Source organism: Carcharodon carcharias, chromosome 9 (assembly GCF_017639515.1).
Source record: "Carcharodon carcharias isolate sCarCar2 chromosome 9, sCarCar2.pri, whole genome shotgun sequence".
Lineage (NCBI taxonomy): Eukaryota > Metazoa > Chordata > Chondrichthyes > Lamniformes > Lamnidae > Carcharodon > Carcharodon carcharias.
In genome coordinates, this window is record NC_054475.1 from 92215931 (window position 1) to 92242155 (window position 26225).

Below are 26225 nucleotides of genomic sequence, written 5' to 3' on the forward strand. Positions count from 1 at the left end.
AGGCTCATTTTCAAAAATTAGGCCCAGAACTGCCTACTCCCTTGTTGGGCTTTCTATGTACTGGATAAAAAATTTCCCCTGATGCATTTAGGTATTTTGCTCCCCCCCTACCTTGCACACTAAAATTATCCCAGTTAATATTTGAGTGGTTAAAATCCCCTACTATTACTGCCTTATTATTCTTACACTTCTCTGAAATTTGATTGCATATCTGATCCTCTACCTCTCCCTGACTGTTTGGGAGCCTATAATACACCCAACAACATGTTTGCCCTTTTTGTGTTTTTTTACCTCAACCCATGTGGCCTCATTTGATGATCCTTCCAAGATGATATCCCTGCTGACCGGTATTAATGATTCTTTGATCAATATTGCGACCCCCCCACCTCTATCTTGTTTGAATACCCTATACCCAGGAATGTTATGCTGCCAATCCTACCCTTTATTTAGCCAAGTCTCGGTCTTAACTATGATACATTCCCACGTGCCTATCTGTGCCCTCAGCTCGTCTATCTTATTCCTCATGCTCCTTGCATTAAAATATATTCCATTTAGCCTTACTAAACTCACTTCTTTCTTTTCTAGCCTATGTTTTCCCTGCCTTCCAGACTCACTTACTAGCGTTTTAACTTTTAATTCCATCTTAGCTTCTCTCCCTCTGAACTACTTTTCAGGATCCCACCCCCCGCCAATTTAGTTTAAATTCCCCCCAACAGTATGAGCAAACCTCCCTGCAAGTTCAGGGCTGGGCCAGGGAGAAGCAATAAAGGAATGGAGGAATGTGGGCAGAGGCAGCTGATCAGATTGTCTCAATTATAGTGACAAAGAAGAAGCCCGTGAGGTCCTCACATTTATTGTTGGAGTTGAGTGTGGAGGGGACAGGGAAAGAGGTTTAAGTTTGCCAGGGAGAAAAGAAGCTGGGGTCATCTTTGCATTTCAGGATGATACTGAAATTGTGAGCAGTTTTAGCAGATGAGAGCAGAATCGATGTTTTAGTGGTGCAGCCAGATCTGGTGGTGGATGGCTAAACCAGTTGTTCTCCATAACCTTTCAAATCTGCTTCCCTTGTTGTCATTTTTGGTGTCTGTATTTCCTCTTAAAAGCTTGGCTACAGTGTTAGCTATTATTCAGTATCAAATTTCAACCCCCACCCATCAACCCCCTCACAAGAGTCCAAAAGCACTTGTCTCATTTGCACTAGGTGTGAATAGTCGCTAGAATTTGAAATTCTGTTTGTTGCATCCAGGATGCTGTTTCAGATGCTCCGTCTGAAACTCACCATGTACCAGGAAGCCCTGTTGTTCTATGAACTAAAGCTTTTGGCTTTCAGGTTTCAGATCAGAAGCACCCAAGCTAAAAAAACCTGGCTTTTTTCTAGTATTATTTTGGTAAACTGTGGTATCTGGAGCATATCTTTTAAATCTTGTGTGTAGTATGTGTTGCATAGAAGACATCACACTTTGCAAAAAATGCAAAACGAGATTGAAATAAAATTTTAAAAAGCCATTCCTTGATCTGGAACCTGAAACTTGAAAATAGCCATCCTCTGACCCAGGCAATTTCTCTGTAGCTACCATTTCCTTCATTTACCTCTTTAGAGCAGTGGCTTAAAAACTGCAGGCCAGCTTGCCAGCCAGACATCATAACTGTTCCAATCTTGTGACTACCCGTAATGGATACATATAACATCTGGCATGTTAATGTGCAAAATATTTAATTTGCACAATGCAAAGTATGGTCATGCCTGAGACCCATCTCTCTCGGTGACACAATAGGAAAAACCAGAGAGACTTACTACTCCCAGCAATTTCCCCACTGTCGGTTCTTTTATTTTAAGATACGTGGACAGCTTTTAAAATAATTATTTTAATGCAACTTATTGTAAGTATATCATGATTTTGTGGGAAAATTCACCTTGTGATAAACAGGTTAAGTTACGGACCAAAAGAGCTTCTGAGGTTTGATAGCTGGTCTGTGTGGCATCTGTTGATCTCAGCCAGGGTAGAGTGGCTGTGCTGCAATTGACCTCATTGCTCCTGGAGGAGGAAAGAGAAAAAAAATCAAGCAGTTTCCAATAATGATCCTTTGATCCTTGTTGGAAAGTGTATAGACAGATGTTAGGTGCGAATAGGTTAGGGTCTTGGCCTCCAGTCAACTTCAGTATCCACACAGTTCATACAGCAAGAGTAGTCATTGGGCAAGGGTCTTCCAAATCTCTGACACTATACTCATTTATGAATTATTGCATGAAAGGAATGGAAGGGAGGAAAATTGGGGAAGAACAAACAAAAACGTCAGCATTAGATTTTAAAGCTTGTTTAAATTTTGATTTGTGAATTTGGCTTAATTTCACAGATGTAAATTTGTTGGTTACTGAAGACATCAAGAAATGATGTTTCTTGAAACAAACATTTAAAAAATGTTTATTTTTTCCTCCTTTCCCTATTTATAAATTTGATACATGGAGGCAGGGGGACAAACCAGCCATCCACATGCAGAGCTGTGGATTTCTTGACTGATGACAAAGTTTAGAAGTGACAAGTGCAATTTGAGGAGATGGATTGAATTTCACATATATTTAAATGACAAATAACCTGTGGAACTCAGGACTTTCTGGCTGAGAATTTCCTGTGTGTCTGCTCTGATCCCCTCTCCTTCCCTTACAAAAATGGTCTGGTCCAGCTTGGCTAGAATTGGAAGAAACTGTTAATTTTGCAACAGTTGGTCTTTGAGGTAGAATGAACTCTGTATGTAAAAATCTGTTTTATTGTTGCAAGTCTTTTTTTTTCTCATTTTTCAACCTTGAATCTTATTTCACAGCTTTGGCTTCACTAATAAAACAGGGAATAAAAGCCACTTGCCAATAGGAGTATATGGAAATGGATTTAAATCAGGCTCCATGAGGCTGGGAAAGGATGCTCTTGTCTTCACCAAGAATGGCGGAGCTTTAAGTGTGGGCCTCCTATCACAGACCTACTTGGAACAGATTAATGCACAAGCTGTCATTATCCCTATTGTGCCTTTCAACCAACAGAATAATATCCTTTAATGTGATGGATTTTTCATATTTAGTTCATTTTATTTTAATTCAGTGGGATTCCTTCAATATCGGACTATTTTGTTCCACAGGATTCTCTTATGTGATGCAAAATGTTATTATAATGCTCCCCACTAATTTCTTGAGCATAGTGTTATGATATACAGCTCCTATTTAATGGACAACTAATTCTAAATGTTTAAGTGCCGCTACATCTCCTGTGTGATGCTATCTTTAGTCCATAGAACTGCTCCCTGAAACATTATATGCATTATATAAAGCAAATGGTTTAATTCCGGTGAACATGAGCCACTCTTGGTTAACTCTTGCAAACCGAGTTGTATGGTCAGGGACTTCATCACTGTATAACTTAGCTCCACTGAGTTTAAACATTTTTTTCCAGCCACAATCTGCTAATGTTAGATTTTAGAAGGGATGGATTCCTCACATAAGGGGAACCCTCCTTCAAATGAGCGGAATTGCCACGGCAAGCAGGTTTACTTTTTCCTTGTTGGATGGGATCCACTGCATATATAGAGTTGTTTGATTTCCAAATCAGTACTAAGAGAAGGGCTGACAAGAAAACCGTAAATAACTCTAAGAAATAAGTAAACATAACAGAAAAAAGTATACATCAACAATGTAGTAGATAAACTCTGGCTGTTCTGTCATTGGCCTTGTGCACTGTTCTAACAAAGATGAATGCAAGCTTCAGGAACAATATCATCATGTTCTCTTGGACACCATACAAACCTCTGGTCTGCATATTGACGTAATTAACTTCAGCTATATCCACATTTTTATTGATTAAACTAGATAGGCGTTTGGACAGCCAGTGGTAGGCCTCTTAAGATGAAGCTGGCTGCACTACTGGTAGAGCAGTGTGACTACTGGCCCCATTTTGAGGCTTTTGGTGCCCTATTAACCCCAGGTGAGGACATTCAAAATTGACTCTGGAGAGTCAAGACTCAAGGGCAGTTGTTTAGGTGAAGAGGATAACTGAACCCAACCAGGGGCAGGTGGTCGGTGAAAGTGGGAGAGGTCGATGATGAAAAGGAGGACTAGAGTAGAGGAAACCAACAACAGGAATGGCTAGATAGCACAAGGTAGGACAAGGATGTTTTCCTTTAATTGAAAGGGGGGTGGGTGCAATGAGCCACCCCTCACTTAGATGAGCAGTTTCTTTTTATTCTTTCATTGGATGTGAGCATTGCTGGCAAGGCCAGCATTTATTGCTAATCTCTAATTGTCCTTGAGAAATGGAGGACTGGAGCAAGGCCAGAGAGCAAAAGTAGCCAGGTTCATGGGAAGGACCGAAAAAGAGAAAAGACGGATGGATGGGGTGGTGCAATGGGGACAATGGGAGGTGATGCAGGGGTTGGACCATGACCTGCTTGCATCTTTTAAAAAAAAAATAATGGATAGGACTTGCAGTGAGCTGCAGTTCATAATTTTCAAACATGTTCACACAGGTCTCTCTGACTGTTCATTAGCCATCTACCACTTGTGAGTATCCATCAAGAGACCTGTCATGATTTTCATGCAAAGGAAACTTTGGTGCACATGGCAAACATCAGTGCCATTTCTGATTTCCCAAACATCATTCAGTCGAGTGAAATGAAAGGAAAGGAGGTATCACACTGTTGAAAAGTTGCTTCCAGGCAGATTGTTCACTATGGTGAAGGATTCAAATAGCAAGGAAAGCTAGATGTAAGAAGGAAGGTCAAATGGATAACTTTTACAGAAGGGGTAATCAAATTGTGAAATACGTTACCAAGAAAAGTAAATTTTTTTTATTCATTCAAGGGATGTGGGCTTTGCTGACAAGGCTGGCATTTATTGCCCATCCCTAATTGCCCTTGAGAAGGTGATGGTGAGCTGCGTTCTTGAACCGCTGCAGTCCACGTGGTGTAGGTACACCCACAGTGCTGTTAGGGAGATAATATGAATAGATTCTTATGAAAACTACTTAACTCACTGAAGCACAAAACCTCATAGTTACTGAAGACTCGGTGCCAAGTCTGGAGGCCATCTTGAAACATTCCATCTTCAAATCACAGGAGGAACTGCTGGCAGAATTTGATGCAATCCTCAGCAAAAAAGGAACCCGGATTATTATTTGGAACATCAGAAGGTGGGTATAGAATCCAGTAATTTAAACAATAATCCTTTACCAAATTATTTCAAGAGCTGTAGACCATTTTGCTGTTTAACCAATTCCCCGACACCCCCTTTTGTTGCTCACTCATCCTTTCTAGCGAGAAAAGAAGTAAATGAGTTTCCATTTTGTCTAGAAACTTGCAAGTTACATAATTTAGCAAATGTAAATGTCTCATGTCCTTTTCTTCATATGAGCAGTCTTATACAGGGTTGTGAGACAGGGAAAATATTTCTTGTGCATATTTAATTTTTCTTTTTTGGATCCTTCATATCACACACTATCCCCTCTCTCAGTCATCTGCCAGTGTTATTTTGTAAATAATTTAGTATCTTTGCTTTAGAGGTGTCTGGTTTTCTTTTGAAAAGCTTTGACAGCATGTCTCTTTTCTCAGCAATGCTCAAGTTCTGGACATTGTTATTTGTTGTCATTTTCATCTTGTCATTCTTATTCATGCCCTTAACCAGATATCCATCAGTCACTCTGGGTTTTACTTCAGATGACTGCAACCATCTTCTACTTTAGTGAACTAATTTTGCAAAGTAATTTCAAAGAACTTGTTGCAGTTGATGTATTGCCCAACCGTTGACCTAAGAAACATTTCTGACACGTGACTTTTCACAGTACAGAGGGATCAGTTCCAACACTTCCTTTCTTGTTGATTAAAGGATTTTATATCTTTTAGAAACAAGGATGGGAAACCTGAACTGGATTTTGAAACAGACCAATTTGACATCCGAATCCCAGATATCAGTTGTGAAGATGTAGCAGGAAAGAAGAAAACTTACAGACGGCCTGAGCGACAGGACCAGCACACACCTGAAAGTGACTACTCATTAAGGGTCAGCACCTATTTGTATGTGAAAGCTTTTGTTCGGCAGGTTTGGAAAAGAGAATTAATTGAGCAGTGGATAGATCGTTCCGTTAAGAGTTTTATATCTGGTTTGACGTATTCCTGGAGATTTAATAATGTGATGCCACTCATGATACTTAATCATGTGACATTTGATCATGTGACATTTTTCCACTGTAAATGTTATTGCCTTTACCTTAGTTGAGTGTCTCAGTGTCACCAAGTATTAACCAAGGAAGTTAAGGATAGTATCAAATTGAAAGATGTGGCAAAGATTAGTGATAACCCAGAGGATTGGGAAAGTTTTAAAAACCAACAAAAGATGACCCAAAAAAAAAGAGGGAGAAAATAAACTTTGAGGGTAAATTAGCAAGTAATATAAAAACGGACAGTAAGAGCTTCTTTAAATATATAAGAAGGAAAGAGAGGCCAAAGTGAACATAGGCTCTTTAGAGAATGAGGTTGGGGAAATAATAATGGGGAACCAGGAAAAGGCAGAGGATTTGAATAAATACTTTGCATTACGGTAGAAGACACTAATAGCATTCCAAAAATACTAAATAATCAAGGGGCAAAAGGGGTGGAGGAAATAAGTACAATAACTATCACTAGAGAAAAAGTACTAGGGAAACTAATGAGGCTAAAGGCCGAAAAGTCCCCTGGACCTGATGGGTTGCATCCTAGGATGTTAAAGGAAGTAGCTACAGAGAAAGTGAATGCACTGGAAATAATCTTCCAAAAATTCTTAGGTTCTGGAAAAGTCCCAGAGAATTAGAAAACTGCCAATGTTACACCGTTATTCAAAAAGGGGAGACAAAAAGCAGTTAACTGTAGGCCAGTTAACTTAACATCCGTCATTGGGAAAATGTTAGACTCTATTGTAAAGGATGTAATAGCAGAGCATTTCGAAATGCATAATCTAATCAAACAGTCAGCATGGCTTCATGAAGGGGAAATCATGTCTGACAAATTTATTAGCATTCTTTGAGAAGGTAACAAGCAGGATAAAGGGGAACCAGTAGATGTAATATATTTGGATTTCCAAAAGGTGCTCGATAAGGTACGGCACATAAGGCTACTTAATAAGTTAAGTGTCCATTGTGTTGGGGGAATGTATGAGCATGGATAGAGGATTGGCTAACTAATAGAAGACAGAGTGTTGGGATATGGGGGCATTTTCAGGATGGCAACCTGCAACTAATGGAGTGCCACAGGGATCAGTGCTGGGGCCTCAATTATTTACAGTATATATTAATGACTTAGATGAGGGAAGTGAATGTACTATCGGCAAGTTTGCGGATAATGCAAAAATAGGTGGGAAAGCAAGTGGTGAGGATGACGCAAAGAGTCTACAGAGAGACATAGACAAGTTAAGTGAGTGGGCAAAAACTTGGCAGATGGAATATAATGTGGAAAAATGTGAGATTATGCACTTTGACAGGAAGAATAGAGGAGATGAATATTATATAAGTGGAGAAAGAGTGCAGAAAGCTGCAGCACAGAGGGATTTGGGGGGATCCTCGTGCATGAATCCCAAAAAGCTAGCATACAAGTTCAGCATGTAATAGGGAAGCATATGGAATGCTGGCCTTTATTTCAAAGGGAATGGAGTGTAAAAATAGGGAAGTCTTGCTAAAACTATACAAGGCACTAGTTAGACAACACCTAGAATACTGTGAATAGTTTTGGCCCCCTTATCTAAAGAAAAATATACTGGCATTGGGGGCAGTCCAGAGAATGTTCACTAGGTTGATCCTGGGTATGGAGTGATTTTCTTATGAGGAGAGGTTGAGTAGGTTAGGCCTGTACTGATTGGAGTTTAGAAGAATGAGAGGTGACCTTATTGAAACATATAATATTCTTAGGGGGCTTGACAGGGTCGATGCTGAAAGGTTGTTTCCCCTTGTGGGAGAGTCTAGGACTAGAGGGCATAATCTCAGAATAAAGGGTCGCCCAATTAAGACATAGATGATAAGCAATTTCTTCTCTGAGGTTAGTGAATCTGTGGAATTCTTTACTGCAGAGGGCTGTAGAGGCTGGGTCATTAATTGTATTCAAGGCTGAGATACATTTTTCATCAGTAAGGGAATCAAGGATTATGGAGAAAAGGCAGGCAAGGGGAGTTGAGGATTGTCAGATCAGCCATGATCTCATTGAATGGCGGAGCAGACTCAATGGGCCGAATGCCTACTTTTACTCTTATGTCTTATGGTCTTGTGGTTTTATGGTCAATCCCAAAATAAAAGTATAACTGTTTATGGTGACATTAATAACAATTTATAAATCAAAGAAAGAGCACAAAAGATTTAAGGGTAAGTAGTGTTTAAGTAAAAACATTTGTGATGTTTCAAAAATATTGATCACAATGAGAAACACCAAGTAAATTCCATTGGTTCAACTGAAACATCATAAGTAACTTTGAACTAAATTGGTAGCATTTTATGACTTTTAACAAATAGCATCAAGTTCTAAAAATAACAAATAAAACCAAAACAAGCCTAACCTAAATCAATTCACTGACTCCCATAGCCTACCTTGCAAACCCAGATGAGTTTCAGTTCTCAGAGAGAACCTCCAAAGCAGCGTGGCTCTTGTTACAAAGCATATAATTTAACAGGTCAAGTGCATCACATGAACTCTCTCTCATTCCAGATTGTATTTCTTCCACCCCCAGTTGCTACCTCAGGACTTAAGAATTTCTAGGTGATTTTTGTTGGTCCCAGTGTCGTCGTCATCTCACCTGGCAGTGAAGCGCAGTTTCCAAATAATGGGGAGACCAACAGTGCTCAGACATTATCGTTTAATTGCAAAGCAACACAACTCGGGTACTTTGCATGCACCAAGTACACGTTCAAGGAGCATTTCTCCCTGGTCGCCAGCAGCAGTACTCATGAGACCAATTACCCATTCTGGTGGAACCCTTGCCAAAGTGAAAGGGTTGACTACTCGACTTCCCATCTAACAACTCCTTATCCATAGTACACCTTTGCCAAATTCTGATCATTAGTTACTTTATGCAAGGTTGGGCAGCTACCACCTGCTTCAGGGAACAATAACATTACTGTTGGTAATGGCAAAAAAAATCAGTTTTGTTCCTTTCAATGCAATTGTTTTGTTAGTTACCAATTCTAATTCATGTATTGACTACACTAATAATGTGAACATAGAAATATAGCAGGTAGGAAAAGAACAGCTGGCCCATCAAGCTTGTCCCACACTTCCGAAACTTGAGGACCATGATAGATATTTCCTACCCACCATAGCCACATTCAGAAAAACATCCAGGAAGAATAATGAGGACAAAATCTGCACATTTCCTCTCTGACCCTATCAGGTGATCAAAACCAGTCCAGGGGGTCACATTGACCATACGTATGATAACTGTTAATCCATTACCTTTTATACCTTTGTCCTGATCAAGGACCAGTTTAACTCCCCTTTGAAGGCATGCAGTGAGTCAGCCGACACCACGTAAGCGGGCAATGCACCCCATTGACTCACTAATTGTTGTGGGGTGGCCGAGTTGTGCTATTAATTATAGGGTTGATCCGCAGACACCTCTTGGGTGGAAACATTAAGTTTATTTACAATATACGTAGCAGCAACTATATGTGTGCTTTCAACTCCTACTCCTTCTCTGCACTCACTGACTGAGGTATCCTGTGCCACTCTCCTATTGGTTACTACAGATCATGTGATATCCCTTAAGTATTATTTTTAAAGGTACATTACACTAAATAAAACCGTAATTACTACGTTCCTTCCCCTTTAACTCGGCTATACATATATTTACAAGTACATATTTTTCAAGACTACATAATATGTTGGGTAAGGAATTTACAAGTTCAGTCGTTCAGGTGGTTTCCTGGTATGTGTGGAACGTCGCAGCTCCACAACTTCAGATTCTTTGTCAGGAACCTCCTTTTTCAGTGTTGCCTGACCATCAGGTGCTTCGGTGAGGACTTGCAGTTCTGCATCCTCAATTCTTATAGGAACATTAGGCATGTCAGTCCTGGATTGAGTGTTCTCAACAAGAAACGCAGACCTGGTCACGATCACTGGTGAAACCAATTCTTGGTGATTTATCTCTTTCTCTTCCTTAAATGGTCCACGTATTTACGAATGATCCAGCTTTCCCCTCCATGTGGTAAGATAGAGGTCCAGTCACTGCACTAATTTCACCCGGTGACCACTTTGGTCCTTCTTGAAATTTTTCACGTATACTGGCTCTCCCACGGCAAATTTCCTCTCATGACTATACCAGTCGTGTCTCGTTTTCTGGCTTCCCTGACTCCTTTCCACCTTCCCCTCTAAATCTGGCATTATTAAGCTTAATCTCGTCCTGAGACGGTGTTTCAGCAATAACTCCACCGGTGTGACACCTGTTGTTGTATAAGGGATAGTCCTGTAATGAAAAAGGAGTTCTAGCTTGGTTTCCAAGGAATTGCCAGTTAGTTTTCTCATGCCTGCCTTGAAAGTTTGAACCGCCCTTTTGGCCAATCCATTAGGGGAAGAGTGGTATGGTGCAGTTTTCACATGAGTGATACCGTTGAGGCTGATAAAGCAACTCAGCACTCGTAAATGCCATGCCGTTACCAGAAACGACTACTTCTGGTAGTCTATGAATGGCAAAACTCTGACGTCGTTTCTCAATTGTAGCAGCTGACATTGGTGACTTCACCTCATACATGTCGAACCATTTTGAATGGGCATCGACAATGAGCAGAAACATTGACTACTTTGGACTTTCCTGGGAACAGTCGCACCCAGGGTCCACTTGGCCACTCCCATGGGTGTAATGGAGCTGTCACTGGCAACTTTTGCAGTTGCTAACATTGTACACAGTGCTTCATTAGACACTCTATTTCGTCATCCATCCCAGACCATTATAATAGCTGCGTGCTATGGTTTTCATTTGGGAAATTCCTGGATGGGCACTGTGTAGTTCAATTAAAAGTGGTTCGCTTCCCTTTGAAGGAACTATCACTCATGCTTCCCACAATAAGATGCCATACTGGCTGGTTATTTCATGTCTTCTGTTGGACTCCTGTGACCAACCATGTAGCATTTGTTCTGGTACCTGAGACAGGATTGGGTCTTGATTTGTCCAGACTCTGATCTGTTGAGCACATACCAGCGAGGAATCTAAGAAATTTAACAGTAAAACAATTTCCTGTGGAACTGGGACATGTTCATCATTTTCTTGTAAAGGCAAACGACTAAAGGCATCAGCGTTTGCGATTTGATTGCCAGGTATGTGTACGAACGCATAGTCGTATGCTGCCAGAATTAAAGCCCATTGTTGTATTCTTGCTGAGGCTATGGGTGGTATAGCCTTGTCCTCACTAAACAATCCTAGCAATGGTTTATGGTCTGAAATGATAAAAGACGTGTGTGTACTTGTGAAATTTCTTGACACCAAAGATGATGGACAGGCCTTCTTTTCCTATCTGCGAGTATCCCTTTTCCACTGTGGTGAACGTTCTTGATACATAACCTATTGACTGTTCCGTGTCGTCATCCATCCGATGAGAGAGCACTGCTCCCACTCCATAGGGAGATGTGTCACGTGTCAGCACCGATTCTTTTGTCTGGTCATAATGTACTAAAAGATTGGACGAGTGCAACAATTGTTTCACCTTCTTTCTGGGGTGCCTCCCAAGACCAATGTTGGTTCTTTTTGAGTAGAGACTGCGGGGGGCCAGGACTGTAGACAAATTGGGTAAGAATCACCCACAATAGTTGATCATTCCAAGGAATGATTTGAGAAGTGAGGCGTTCTTTGGCGCAGGTGCCTCTCCTATGGCTGTCACTTTCTCCTCAACTGGGTGGAGGCCCCATTAGTATTTCTGTATCTTTTTTCTATATGCCGCCTTCTTTCCAGCACAAACTTTAATCTCGGCCTTCTTTTTGACTTCACTGTTGGCCATATTTTTTTTAGATGCAAGCTCAACTTGTCTGAGCTCAGTGGCTGAGTCACCCAAAAATTCATTATCTGTCTGCTTCTTGGGAAATTCTGCGACTTTTGCTTCCAAACCCTCTTTGGCTTCATTTAGCAGATTCTTCACCTCTTTGCTAGACAGCTAGCTTCAATGAGCTGGCACTACCTTGGAGTTTATCAGAACTCCTGTCTCCTGGTTGTATTCAACTATACAAGACTCCCAGGGCTTCTTGTGAGCCCTTTTTGATCACCTGAGCCCCCTCTGATCACCAGGGCTTCCCCTGAGCCCCCTCTGATCACCAGGGCTTCCCCGAGCTCTCTTTGCATTTCTTTTGCTGGGCTTCCAATCTACTGTTTTAGACAGTCTTCATTTCTTTATGTTGTTGAATGGTGACACATTCCTTTTGCATTTGATCTTGAAGGACAATCAACTGTTCTTTCAACTGTTTAATTTCTTGTTGTGCGCCCTATGGGGTCTCCTGTTGCCCTTGGCGGAGTTGCCCTCTCTCTGGGGTCTTATCCCCTTCGACAGGATTGCCCTCCCTCTGGGGCCTCTTGTTGCCTTCCACAGAGTTGCCTTCTCTCTGGGGTCTTGCTCCCTTCCGCATAGTTGCCCTCTCTCTGGGGTCTTGCTCCCTTCCGCATAGTTGCCCTCTCTCTGGGGTCTCTTCTAATTGTCTGTCCATAGCCATTTTTCTTGTACTTACCGCTCTAAATATATTGCTGCTTTAAGAACAGTCACCGTTTTTTTTAAACTTGGGCTTTCTCTGTAGCTGTTGGCTTTTCTGTATTGTGTTTCCCACGCATTGTGAGTCGACTTCTCTTTTAACTCTGTAAAACTTCGTTCCTGTTCAGAAAAAAACACAGCAGTGATTCCTCTCCCTTTTCTGGGTGATTCTGCTGGGTTTTTCCCTTTTACTCTGCAGGGTCTCTTGATGTTGAACATTCCTCACTTCGGGAGACTCAGCGGCCTTGGGGTCCAATCGGGCCATTTTTTTTTTTGTTAAATTTTAAAACTGCAGCAATGCTTTCTGCTCTGATTGCTGCTCCTTCCCTTTAACTTGCAAGCTGTGTGCCAGCCTCTCCAACCCACTGAACCTGTGGGGCTGCTGCCCACTTTAAAATGTAAGTACAGATTCTATCCCTTTTCCAATGTTTTGCTCACCCGCCCTGTGGACTCTCAGTCAGGGGTCCTGCAACTTCAATGCTATTCTTTCAATGCTCTGGGGGATTTCTCAGCCATTAGGTTTGGGTCCTGTTCCTTCTTTAACCTTAAGCAACAGCATACCTGGTGAGTATATTTTCCTTTCTTTTTAACTTGATTTCTTCTGTTCAATCCTGTTTTATCCTTGTCGCCAGTTTGTTGTGAGGTGGCCAAGTTGTACTATTAATTATAGGATTGATCCACAGACACTTCATGGGTGGAAACATTAAGCTTATTTACAATATACGTAGCAGCAACTACATGTGTGCTTTCAACTTCAACTCCTTCTCTGCACTGATGAGGTAGCCCACTCTACTTTCCCATTGGTTACTATAGATCATGTGATCTTCCTTAGCAAATATTGTTCTTAAAGGTACATTGCACACTAACTAAAACCATAATTACTACACTAATCTTTGGCTAAAGAACCACCTAACATCTAGCTTATTCTTGCATGTTTTGAATGGACGTGCCCTGGTTCTCCTCAATCTGTCAAACTGAAATAATCATCCAACCTTTCATTATTTCACATACATCTACAAGAATGCCTCGAAGTCTCTGCTGCTCCAAAGTAACTAGTTTCTGTTACTTGGTGGAACATGAGGCAACAGTGCCATTTACCCATCTCAAAGCAAAAATTTCAATATAAAGCGGAATATCCATTATCTGCACTACCATTAATCATCATTCTGATTACCTGCCTTAACTTTCACAAGATTCATTCTTTCATGAGATTTTGCTTCATTTCACTATCTGCTGTTGTTTCTTGCTATTTGTAGCGTGCTTGTTTTAATTTCTGTACCAAAGTTTGAATAAGAACAGACTTTGGAGATTCTCAATTATCTGATAATTTCTAAAATGCTTTGGCAGAAGAAGTGAGAAAATCCTCTCTATTTGGCTAATAATGGAGGTTCCACTGTAACTATTTACCTTTACTGAAATCTTACTTAGAAGTTTACAGTTTAGTAAAACAAATGTTATTTCAGCGATGCTTCCTGACTTATTAAAATAAGTCTTGCATTAACTTGCAACTTGTGTCAAGAAGTCATGAGGATCATGAATAAAGGTGAGGACTGCAAGATTGTAAGCCAACTACTAATTTTCTTTATCTTTTGATAGGCATATTGTAGCATTTTGTACCTGAAGCCTCGCATGCAGATTATCCTGCGTAAGAAGAAAATCAAAGCACAGCTTATCACAAAGAGCCTGGCTCATGTTGAATATGATGTTTACAGACCTAATTTTAATGTATCCTTTTTGGATTTGCAGTAATAGTCAGTACACTCTTTTTGCCATTATGATTACAATATGCTGTTGCTATTTTAAAAAGCTGCTCAACTTCCAGACCCTCACAGCTAAGTGGGACAAAACAATTCTACTCTTTCCTGTGCCTGGAGCTAACCTTTGCAATCATGAGTGAGTGCTGCTGATGTGAATGGTGGAATGAGGGGGGTGGGGGGTGGTGTGTGAGAGCTTGTATAATCCATTTATTAGGTTTTCAAGGATGGTTCCAGCAAAGTGGCATTAATAACCTATGTTGGCATCCCATACAAACTGGTATAAATCTCTCACAACGTAGCTTCCTTGAACTTCTGCACTAGAATAATGGCCTATATCTAGATGCACATTACTATGGCACAGATGTTGGGAAATTCCAGACCAAAGTTTATTGAGTACTCTGCTAGATCTCAATTGTGCACTTATAATGCAGCATTTAGCATCAGCCTAATGTTTGAACAAGCACTATACAAACTACCTTCCTTGTCTCTATTGAATCAATACTACTGTGTTCATTGTTCCTCTGAACTGACCTTTCTGTTCTTCCTAAGCTCAAATATACTGTTTTCTTCTTCCCTGCGTTGTCAGTATTTGAATTGTGTTAAATTGCATCTTCTCTTGCTCTAAATCTTTTTTTCCAAAGACGTGAATATTCTGAAACTTCTCACTTCCTTTAAATACCATATACAAAATATATGGCAGCAAATCACCAAGCGTCCTTTGACAGCACTTTCCAAACCCAAAACCTCTACCACCTAGAATGACAGAGGCATAGGAACACTAACACCTGCAAGTTCCCCTCCAAACCAAACACCAATCCTGACTTGGAACTATATCACTGTTCCTTCACTGTTGCTGGGTCAAAATCCTGGAATGCTCTTCCTAACAGTACTGTGGGTACACCTACACAAGATGGACGGCAGCAGTTTAAGAAGGCGGCTGATCACCATCTTCTTTGAGCAATAAATGCTGGTCCTGCCAGCAATGCTCACATCCCATGAAAGAAAACAAAAAAAATTGCTTCATTTTAAAGAATGCAAGATTTTACATGCCAGTGTTGTCACCTAAACGTTACTGATGTTTGTTCAGAAATTTCTTTTCACTTCCAGTTTTCAACCTTGTGGCATCTTGTATTTTGCCTAGGTTTCTTAACTTAAAAAAAATCTCTTCCATCTGAATGCTTGCTTTATAGAACTAAAATAACGAGGAAGGAGGAATACATTTCTTAACTTATATTCTTCCCAGTGAAATAAGTATTGGGATACAAATATTGCTTCCTATTTCAGTGCCATCTGGGGATACACATAAGCACAGCACAACCAAATCATGGTCGCATGCATTCAAATCTATAGTCCAGATTAATTTTTCTGTTTTTTTTTATCCCGGTGATGGCAGAAACCAGATTATGACTAAAACAGTTGTATACTGCAGAACTGTATTGTTTCTGAAGGTAGACAGGAGGCTTCAGTTGATCATGAAATTACATGTATTTAGGAAATCATATTTGTTCTTCTCTTCCCTTCTCTTGATTTTTCTCCACCTGCTTTCTCAAAAGGAGCCTTTGATTTTGCTTAAAAAGGTGCCTCTGCTTACCCCTTAGATGTGTCTACTTTTGATTTCCATCCAACATACTTGTCTCCAGTTTGCATGAGACTGCTCATTGTGTTTTTTGGTAGGCCATTCCTTAGCCAATTCAATTCTGTGACATTGTTCCCTAGGATAAGCAGTGACCCTTCACTCATTGAGATAGCCCTTTAATCCAACAGCACTGAGATGGACAAGGTTGTAGCTCTGGTACTGGCAGTGGGTAGCCTAAGGAACATAAACATGGATTGAGTTTACTGGGGAGAATGGAAGACAAAGGTAGATAGAGGTTACTTTTCCTGTTGGTTAAGGCTTTATGACTCTACACAATTCCGATATTATCTGGATGCTGGGATATGTATTCATGCATACCTCTGCAGAGATAAATACCATTTCTCCTTGGCTTGCGTTACAGGTTGCATTCTGGCATTAGTTCTAGCAATCATGCAGTTTGTCATTGTCAACAGACTTTTGTATCCCATATACTTTGGCTGAGGAATTGATTATGTGAAAACCCTAACCACAGCAGAACAAAGGACACTATGTTATAAAATACTAATCAATACTCTTACCTGTTCTTTGACCTATTGATGTACATTTAAAGTAAGCGCTGGCCTTTCAGCCTTCATTATTAGCAAAGTTCCACTTACAACTCCTTTCCTCTGCCATCAAACATGGAACCTTATTTCTGCCTCATACATAACAGGCATACAGGTCAAACAGAGACCCCTGTAGCTTTCAAGTTTACCTGATTAGCAGGCCAGGATTTTTTTATTCATTCATGGGATGTGAGCGTCGCTAGCTAGGCCAGCACTTATTGCCCATCCCTAAATGCCCTTGGGAAGGTGGTGATGAGTTGCCTTCTTGAACTGCTGCAATCCATGTGGTGTATGTACACCCACAGTGCAGGTAGAGAGGGAGTTCCAGGATCTTGGCCCAGTGATAGTGAAGGACCAATGAGATATTTCCAGGTCAGGATGGTGAGTGGCTTGGAGGGATCTTCCAGGTGGTAGTGTTCCCATGTGTCTGCTGCCCTTGCCTTTCTGGATGGTAGCGGTCATGGGTTTGGAAGGTGCTGTCTAAGAAGCCTTGGTTCCTGCAAAGCTTCTTATAGATGGTGTACACTGCTACCACTGTGCGTCAGTGGTGGAGGGAGTGGATGTTTAAGGTGGTGGATAGGGTGCCAATCAAGCAGGCTGCTTTGTCCTGGATGGTGTCGAGCTTCTTGAATGTTGTTGGAGCTGCACTCATCCAGGCACGTGGAGTATATTCCATTACACTCCTGATTTGTGCCTTGTGAAACATTTCTTAAAACCTAACTCTTTGACCAAGCTTTTGGTCATCTGACGTTATAATTATGTGGCTTGTGTTGTTTTATCATGCCTCTGTGAGTGCCTTGAAATGTTTTATTGCATTAAAGGTGCATAATAACATAAGAAAACAATCCTAGTCTCAGTTATTAAAATTGTTCATTTCAGCAGAGGAAATAATCAAAATGTCAATTCTGCTCCATAGAAGTACACTGAGAAATGATACTGCCAGCACACCTAATGCCCAGAGCATTGCTATTAACAAAAAATTGGTAGAAAATACTTTTGAAAAATATATTTTTTTGTCTTTTTTATTTTGAGTAAAATGCATTACTCAAAGCACAGATTAAATCATTATTGTAATATCCTGTAAATAAATAAATTTTCAATATGATTTACTTTGCAAATGCAGCAGATATACGGCACTTACAGTTAGGTGCTCAAGCTCATGTGGTTTACCATGTCTAATATGTTCTTTACCTTAATTATTTGATTAGAATAAACGTGTCAAAATAACCTTTGGTTTTAACTGTAAAAACAAAGAGCACTATGGGATAATGATGTACAACAAAAATCGGCTTATCAAATCCTATGAGAAAGTGGGATGCCAGATAAAGGTAAGGATTTCATATTCACATGTTTTGGTATTTAAATCAATTAAACACGCTTCTAGCCTGCTGAAATTATGTTCCTTTTTTTAACCAATTTTAGCTCTTGGTGGTGCTGATTCTTGCTGGGGTACATTTCCATGGACACCATTAATGTTCCAATAAGTGGCCAAAATACCCATTCATGGTATATGAAGCTACATAGTGAATGTCAGTAGACCATTCAACACTGGGACCCCATCTTGTTCTTGAACAACACCATAGCTTTGATTTTTCTTCTTTTTATACCTGAAGCATTGACATCAATTATAGCTCTGCAACTGTTGCACAGTTGAAGCCGGCTAACACAGGTCAGGCACTGAACTTGTGACCTTTTGGTCTGTGTGGCTTAGTGCTTCTTCAAACATCAACCCTAATTTCATCCCTGAACCTAGTGGACCACCTGCACACCTTCATATCTCTTTCTCTAAAGAAGCATGGTTTTAGAGTTGATATGTCTAACTTCATAAATGGTAACTCAGAATTATAAGTTTCTCAAGTACCAGGTTCTGTAGAACAGCAAACTAATTCTTCCTTAAAAATATTTTGATTAAGAATTAACTTTTTTTGGAAGGGACAATGCACCTGGAAAACATCAACTGCGTAAAACAATAAACCAATTATTTACTTGCATTTTTTTCTCCAGTCAACCAGCAGAGGATGTGGAGTTGGTGTAATTGGAATTATTGAGTGCAATTTTCTCAAACCAGCGCATAATAAACAAGATTTTGAATACACTAAAGAATACAGGTAAGACCAGAAAAACACAAAACCATTGTCCAAAACTTAAATGAGAAAAAACCCTTCGCCAAAAGAACGGAGTCCCTAACCTCAGACAAAAACAGTGGGCAGGATTTCCCAGCCCCACCTGCCGCCAGGATCATCCAGTCCCGCCAAAGGTCAATGGACTTTTGGCTGGCCCACCGCACCTCCCACCAGGGCGGGGCTGGAAAATCCCAGCCAGTGTCTGGCGGTCAAACGCTTTCCTGGACCACAGGTTTCTACACAGAAACTTGAAAATGTCATCTAACATTAAAATCTGAAACTAAAATGGGAAATACTGTAAATACACAGCAAGCTTTTCAGTATTTGAAAATAATCTAAATGTAGATTAGATCTTTCATTAGAACTAGAAACTGTAAAATAAACTAGCCTTCAACAAAACTTAACAGTGAGGTATGCTGATTTTTGTCAGAGATTGGAAATGACTTCATTTAATGGCTTGAAAATGTTTCTTTTGCAAAGGAATGAAGTAAAAATCAGTGGATAATAAATGTACAAAGCTTATCTCAACCAGTGAAAAGGTAATAAAAGAACAAAAATATGTGAAAGCAGCAATGAAAAGGCTTGGCTTTAAGGCATATATGAAAACAAATGCTGATAAAAGAATTTGACATGACAGCATATAAGAAAATGGGTCACAGAGTTTGCATTGAGCTTAGCTGAAGCATTGCAGAAATGGAAGTGATGAACCACAGGGAAGTTAAGGCTGCACTTTTAGAAGAGTGAAGATGTTTTGCAAATCAGCTGTCCAATTTCTGTTTGGTCTTTTCAATGTAGAAAAGATTACACCATTGACAGTAAATACAGTATACTAGATTGGAGGAAGTACATGTAAATTGCTGTTTCACATAGGAGGAGGATTTGGAGATCTGAAAATCAGTTACACGTGTAAGAGAAATGGCAACCAGGAGTTGGTGATAGAAGAATAGGTAAAGGTATCATGAGAGAATGGTCCCTCTGGAAAGCAGGAAGAAGAGAGGAGGATATGCTTGGTGATGAAAGTCATTTAATACTTACCTCTTCATTGATTCATTTTTTAAAAAATGATATTAAATGGACAGTGGTAACTTAAATACTAAATTGGCTAAGGAATAGGAGGCAGGGAGTATTGGGTGGATATTTTGCTGACTGAAGAGAAGCTTGCAGTGGGGTGCCCTAGAGGCTGTTATTGAGCCATTACTTTTCTTGCTGTATGTAAATGACCTGGACTTGTGCATAAGGACTATCATTTCGAATGGTGTGAATGATGCAATAAAGAATAGTACAATAGTAACAGACTTCAGTTGGAATGTAGACAGACAGGTGAAACGTGCAGACACATGGCAGATGCAATTTAATGTAGATAGGTGTGAAGTGATGCATTTTAGGAGAAACAACATGGAGAGGCAGTATAATTTAAATGGTATTTTCCACTGTGTCTCCTGCCAATGTAAAATGGCCGTCTACGCATGCGAACTGCTTTGTGCAGATGTCACTCTGCTCAGTCGGAAAGCAGTTAATTTCTTGATTGCACACAGGATATAATTCTGCTACGTGTTCCATGCAAACAAGATGGTGGGCCATAATATGTTTAGTATTGAGTAATTGGGACAGACTTGGTTCATAATCTAAATAAAATTTGAAAAGAAGAAATGCAACAAATGCTAATATCCTATATTGCAGAAAGTGTAAATTTAATGGGATGAGTTAGCGTAATTGCAAACAATCTGTAGGGAATGACTGTGAATTGGACATGCATCAATGCCACAGCTTTAAATGCTGTAGGCCCATGCTTCCCCAAGCCCACTACCACCCAACTTCCCCACCCCCTCACCCATTCCAGGTTCGGAAACTTTGCATCCAGACCTGTGCTAAAAGTGTAAAAATGGCGGAGAAACACTAGAACTGCACATGCACGGCGTCAGCAGCAAACAGAGCCATTATTTTCAAGGGGAGTGCAAGAACAGAGAGACCTGGAGGTTCATATTTACAAATTTTTGAAGGTGGCAGGGCAAGTTGAATATGCAACTAAGGAAGTTATCAGATACTTTGCTTTATAAATGGGAGCATTGAATTCAAAAATAAGGAAGTAATGCTAAAACATTACAAATCTCTAGTTAGGCCTCAAAGAATATTGTATACAATGCTGGTCACTGTTTTGGACTACCACCATGTTCTGTGTACTCTTGGCGTGGTTCCTGGCTGCTAGTACGTGTGACCTATCTTCCCTAGACAGACTGTAGTCTTACTCTGGTACTTGCTTTAAACTGGTTTATTAACACTATATAAAGGACAGGTTATAGAGTAGTTACATCTCTTCTGAGGACAATGTGTTCCCTCTCTCAAGAGAGAGTTTACATCACATTTCAGCATATCTATTCTATTAACCCATTACACTACACCTTCCACCAAATATTCTATCAACTTCTTAACAACAACATGAAACTATGTTTTAACCATGTACATTATATTTCTGCAACTCCCTTTTTACTACAAATTCTGCCTAACTGCCACTCTTGCCCCTCCACAAGTCACTCTTATGAGGGATTTAATCTCTCACAGTTCTCGGCCCTTTGGGAAGACGTGTGGGCGTTCTTCTTTTCCTTGGAAGTCATCACCATGAGCAAACTGGGACTTTGGCTTTGCATTATTGCTGGCAATCAGAGTGTAGAATCCAGAACTGCTAAACTGTAAAGATTGTGGATACTTGCAACAAAAGATGGATGCAAGAGAGAAGACTGAAGGAAGTCAACCCATGGATTCTCTTGAACCAGAAGAGAAAAAACTAAGACACGTTCAGGAATGTTCTGTTTCCTCAAAGCACATGGGAGAATTACCTGAGAAGATGAAGGATCTTCAACTCCAATTAAGACTGTTACAGCCAAATCATTCAATGCTGCATTGAAGATGAAAAAGGTATTGAAGATCAGAAATTCTGTTGAATCTAGATGACGAGAAGAAAAACGACAAATTCCTGTAGGCATTTCAGGAAATGAAGAAGAGATGATTTCCCAATGACATTTTGAAAAGGAAGCTCTCTTTCTGTAGACAGTGGTAACATTTCCTTACTTCACTTTGTCCATCGTGGGCAATGGGAATATTCTTTTAGGATACGAAGATAAGACAATACCGTTTTTTAGAATGGGATGAATCTCTAAGACAATATGAAGACATATTTTCTGTAGTTTCTTGTAGATGAACATCTTGGAAACATGTTTCCTGAACGGAATTCTGAACCTTTCGCAGCTCTGAAGATTTTGCCATGGCATCTGTGTTGAAGAACAGCTCTAATGGGAAGAAGATCTTCAGCTGGGGCTGAAATATGAACATCAGTTTACTTTCACCTTTGGAAACAGGTGCTACTAACTTTTTGGCAGTGTGATCTTCTATGGAATTAAGCAAGTCATTCTGCCTGGAAAACTCTTCCTGGTTAACCAGCGAAAGACTAGGTATTGCATTGATAGATCAGTGGAATAAAGATCTGAATGCTGTTCAGCCGCACGAAATACAGCAGACTCTTCAAAAAAGACAACAAAGATTTCGTAATGGTGCGTCTGTCGATTGGAATGGCAGACTAACCTCTAGGACCTCATCCTCCAACAAATCACTCAATGTCGCAACAGCCTTTTCCTCATTATTTTCTTCAGGAAAGAGCCAGTTCAGGTCCAAAAGATTTTCATGAAGTTGGCCGCTATCTGCTGCTGTGCCTTCTGTATCTGCCACCTCTGGCCTAGCTTCATAAAGAACGGAGAGATCCATAACCTCATTATCCGGCTAGGGCCTAGTGGATGTATTTCTGTGATGGAAAGGAAATCACTGCTGATTGAATAAACTCTGTCAGCTGCGATAGGCTGAAAATCCACTCATTCTACATAAAACATCGAAGATTGTTCCATGAAAGAAATTGAGCTTTCCAAATGCTGGTCGTCATTTGTTTTTTTTCCAGAATTCCTAGTAGTACGCCAACATCTTCACTCAATAAGAATGTACATTGATTGTGAACAACATAGAGAGAATCGACAACCTGTCGCCCTTTGTAGCAAAGAGGAGCAATTATCCTGCCTTTCATTGGAAGGTTTGTGCCACCTGGACCTTGTAATTTGATATCTGATGGATGAACGGATATTAGCTGAAGCCAATCTAGATAATCTGCTAATATGGTATGCCAGCTCCAGTATCAATTTTAAAGTTGGTTTTAACTTGCACTGTTGACTTCTCCTAGAAACTCTGTAATTTCGCCTTTGTCTTGATTTCCAATTTCTTAGATGGGAATGTGTTTCATAAATATTCTCTTGGCTTCTTCCCTGATTTAAATTGTTGGACTTGCAGAAAAGCTTGAAATATCCAGTTTTTCCACACTGGAAGCATTCCATGCATCCTGCTGGGCAGTCTTGGCCTTTGTGTTGCCTCTTTGCAGCACAACGTAAGCATCTCAAAATGGTTTCTATGGAGTTTCCCGCCCTTTCATCTGTTTTGGCGGGCTTTGGAATGGGTGGAGCCGCTGCCTGTGGGCCTACCCAGTTAATGGAGTCACGTGGAGCCTTGGAATTATAGCCCAGTTTATTTCTGAGTTCAGCCTGCCACTTGATCTAAAGTGAGGTCGTCTTTGCTCTGTAGAAAGTCGGAGAGCTTTTTAACCCAGACATCAATGACTATGTGGTCATGGATCAGCTCGTCCTTCAGCACCCTATATCCACAAGATATAGGTGATGTAGGTTAGTGAGAAATAATTCCACTGATTCTCCTGGCTTCTGGTTAAAACATGCGTGCTCCATCATCAAATTGTGCTTAGCGCTAAAATACATATCAAAGGCTTTGAAAACTGTGTCAAAGTCTGCACGGACTCTTCTATCTCCAGCCTCAGAAGAACGCCATCTGTGACCGGACCTATGGCATAAAGAAACAAACTGATTTGCTGCTTTTGTTCTTTAATATGAAGGCCTGATGCTGCTCAATATTGGAGGAAGTGCTTCTTCCATAACTCCCAAGCTTGGACTCTCTGTGGGCCCTCAAGACGTTCAAATGGGTACAGACATCGTTACCTTTCTCCAGTTTGCAGTCTCCTTTGGTAGGGTTGTAAGTAAGCTGCTACCTAGTTTTCTTTCACTCTCTCACCATGGTTCTGTTGATGGCACCATTCTGGCTAGATTGGTGTCACCACCGCTGCTACCATGTTTTGGACCACCACCATGTTCTATGTACTCTTGGTGTGGTTCCTGGCTGATGGTATACATGACCTATCTTCCCTAGACAGACTGCAGATTGCTCTCGTACTTGCTTTAAAGTGGTTTATTGACACTTAACGGACAGGTTACAGAATGGGTATGTCTCTCCTGAGTACACTAAGTTCCCTCTTCTCTCTCTCTCTCTCTCTCTCTGTCTTGTTAAGGGTGATTTAATAGAGGTATTCAAAGTTATGAGAGGTTGTCATAGAGCACATAGGAAGAAACTATTTCCTCTGGCAAGTAGATTGGTAACTAGTCATAGATTTAAAATAATTGGCAAAAGAACTAAAGGGGAAATGAGAAATTTATTTCTGAGGATTGTTAAGGCCTGGAGCACACTACCTGAAAGGACGGTGAAATCAGATTCCATTGGAACTTTTAGAAGGCAATTGGGCATTTACTCAAATAGGACTAATTTTCAGGTTTATTGGGGAAAGCTGGGGTGCAGGAGTGCATTTGCTGCTATTTAAAAGAGCCGACACAGGAGTGACAGGTTGAATGGCCTCCTTCTGTGCTGTAAGATTCAGTGATGCTATCCTACGGTCTAAGATTTTATACATGGCAGAAGATAATTGGATGTATGCAGAGACTGTTAGATGGAAGGTAAGGACAAGAGGATCATATGTTTGTTAGAAGGGGAGTGGAAGAATCAAAAACCTTAGCTAAGGAAAAAGGAAAATATTTCAGAAGCTCTGATGTGGAAGTATGGCCATCAGAGGAGGTATAATGTAAAGGAGAGAAATTGGGGTAGAAACATAAGCTGTTATTTGAAAGTATCTTTGACTGGTAATTGGCATCTGTGGAAAAAGCAATGCTAGCGAGGAAAGGGAGAAGTTCAAGAAGGTGAGGCAAGAATCAGTGATCTGTAACGTACTGATGAGGGATTGCCTCCAAATTCTACCATAGTGGAGAAATCTGCTAGGTTGGATTAAGGAGAGGAAGCATTATCAATGCAATGATGGAAGCAGTCAATGAGTGGACCTAACTAGGACTGCAAAAAAGAATCTCCCATATATTCCACAAATGCTGAGATCAATGCAGTGACTGACGGTGACACCTTTTATTGGGATGAAATGAGAAGACTTAAAAGATAAATTGTTCAGAATGAGAACAAGTTCAGGCAAATAGAAGAGGATGTGTTGTTAAAGAAGAGGATGATGGTGATTAGAGGCTTAGTGGGCCACTGTTCAAGCAGCAAGTAGAAGCAACAGAGAAATTGCTGGTAAGGGCTGATGGTGTAATGGGATTGTACCTTTATGGTAAAATCAAGATGATTGGCCCCAAAAAATATGAAATTTCCAAAAAGCAGTGGTCAGGCTTTGTCTATAATACTTCCTCTAATTTTGGTCCCCTTACATGTTAAGTGATATAGAGGCCCTGGGGAAAAAAAGTCCTGAGGAGAATCACAATTTTATACCTAGTTTAAAGACTTTAAGTAACTTTGATAGGCTTAGAGAGCTTTTTTCACTCTAGAAAAGTGCAAACTTAAAGGAGACTTGCTTGAGACTTTTAAAATAATGAGAGGATTAGGTTTGGGCTATGTAGGTCGGCTATATGAGTTAAGATTGGATGTGAAGGACCATGGGAAATAAGTTACATAAGCATAGAACTAGATTAAGTTATTAGGAAGATTTTCTGTTCACAGAAATCATAAAACTTTAGAACAAGTTTTCCCCTTATTCAGTGAGTACACATTTTCTGCAAACATTCAAAGGATGCTGAACGAGCTCCTAACTATGACTGACATAGAGTACAAAAGGTACGTGGGTAATTTGTGAATGAGTCTTTCCCCACGGTGATCTTGTGGAACTCATTTAATCACCTTCAGTGCCAGAATTTTATCCCCAAAATTTCTTTCTTCTCTGCCATGTGAATACACACAGCTGGCTGAAAGTACTATAGAGGGGGATGTAAGAGGTCTTTTTGATGCTGAGGATACAGGGTTGGAAGCTCAGCTTGGACTCAGTTAGGATATAGGGGTTACAAACAATCAGGTTCAGCCTGAAACAGTGGATGGAATTCTCTCTGGCGATAAGCAATAGAGGTCAGGACATGTTTCCAGGACGTGTACCTCTTCCCTGTGATTTTCCTGAGACAGCCAATTAATGTCCAGAGGGCAGGTTTACCATCCAATTAAGGGCAGCGATGGGCTCTCAAAGCTGAAGGGCAAATCAGAGGCCTTCCACCTTTAAAGGAGCAGCAGACTGTAATGGAAGGTAAGAAAAA

General features: G+C 40.4%; 1 protein-coding gene across 2 annotated transcripts in view; it reads left to right on the top strand.

Moving 5' to 3' along the window:
* The window catches only part of zgc:152774 (uncharacterized protein LOC553526 homolog), a 132121-nt gene that overhangs the window by 35341 nt on the left and 70555 nt on the right, over positions 1-26225 (top strand). For both annotated transcript variants that reach the window (XM_041194863.1, XM_041194864.1), the window contains 6 exons: positions 2821-3038; positions 5024-5171; positions 5881-6037; positions 14313-14441; positions 17863-17982; positions 18659-18762. In XM_041194863.1, the coding sequence (XP_041050797.1) occupies positions 2821-3038; positions 5024-5171; positions 5881-6037; positions 14313-14441; positions 17863-17982; positions 18659-18762 (876 nt within the window). The remainder of the gene's footprint in view (positions 1-2820; positions 3039-5023; positions 5172-5880; positions 6038-14312; positions 14442-17862; positions 17983-18658; positions 18763-26225) is intronic.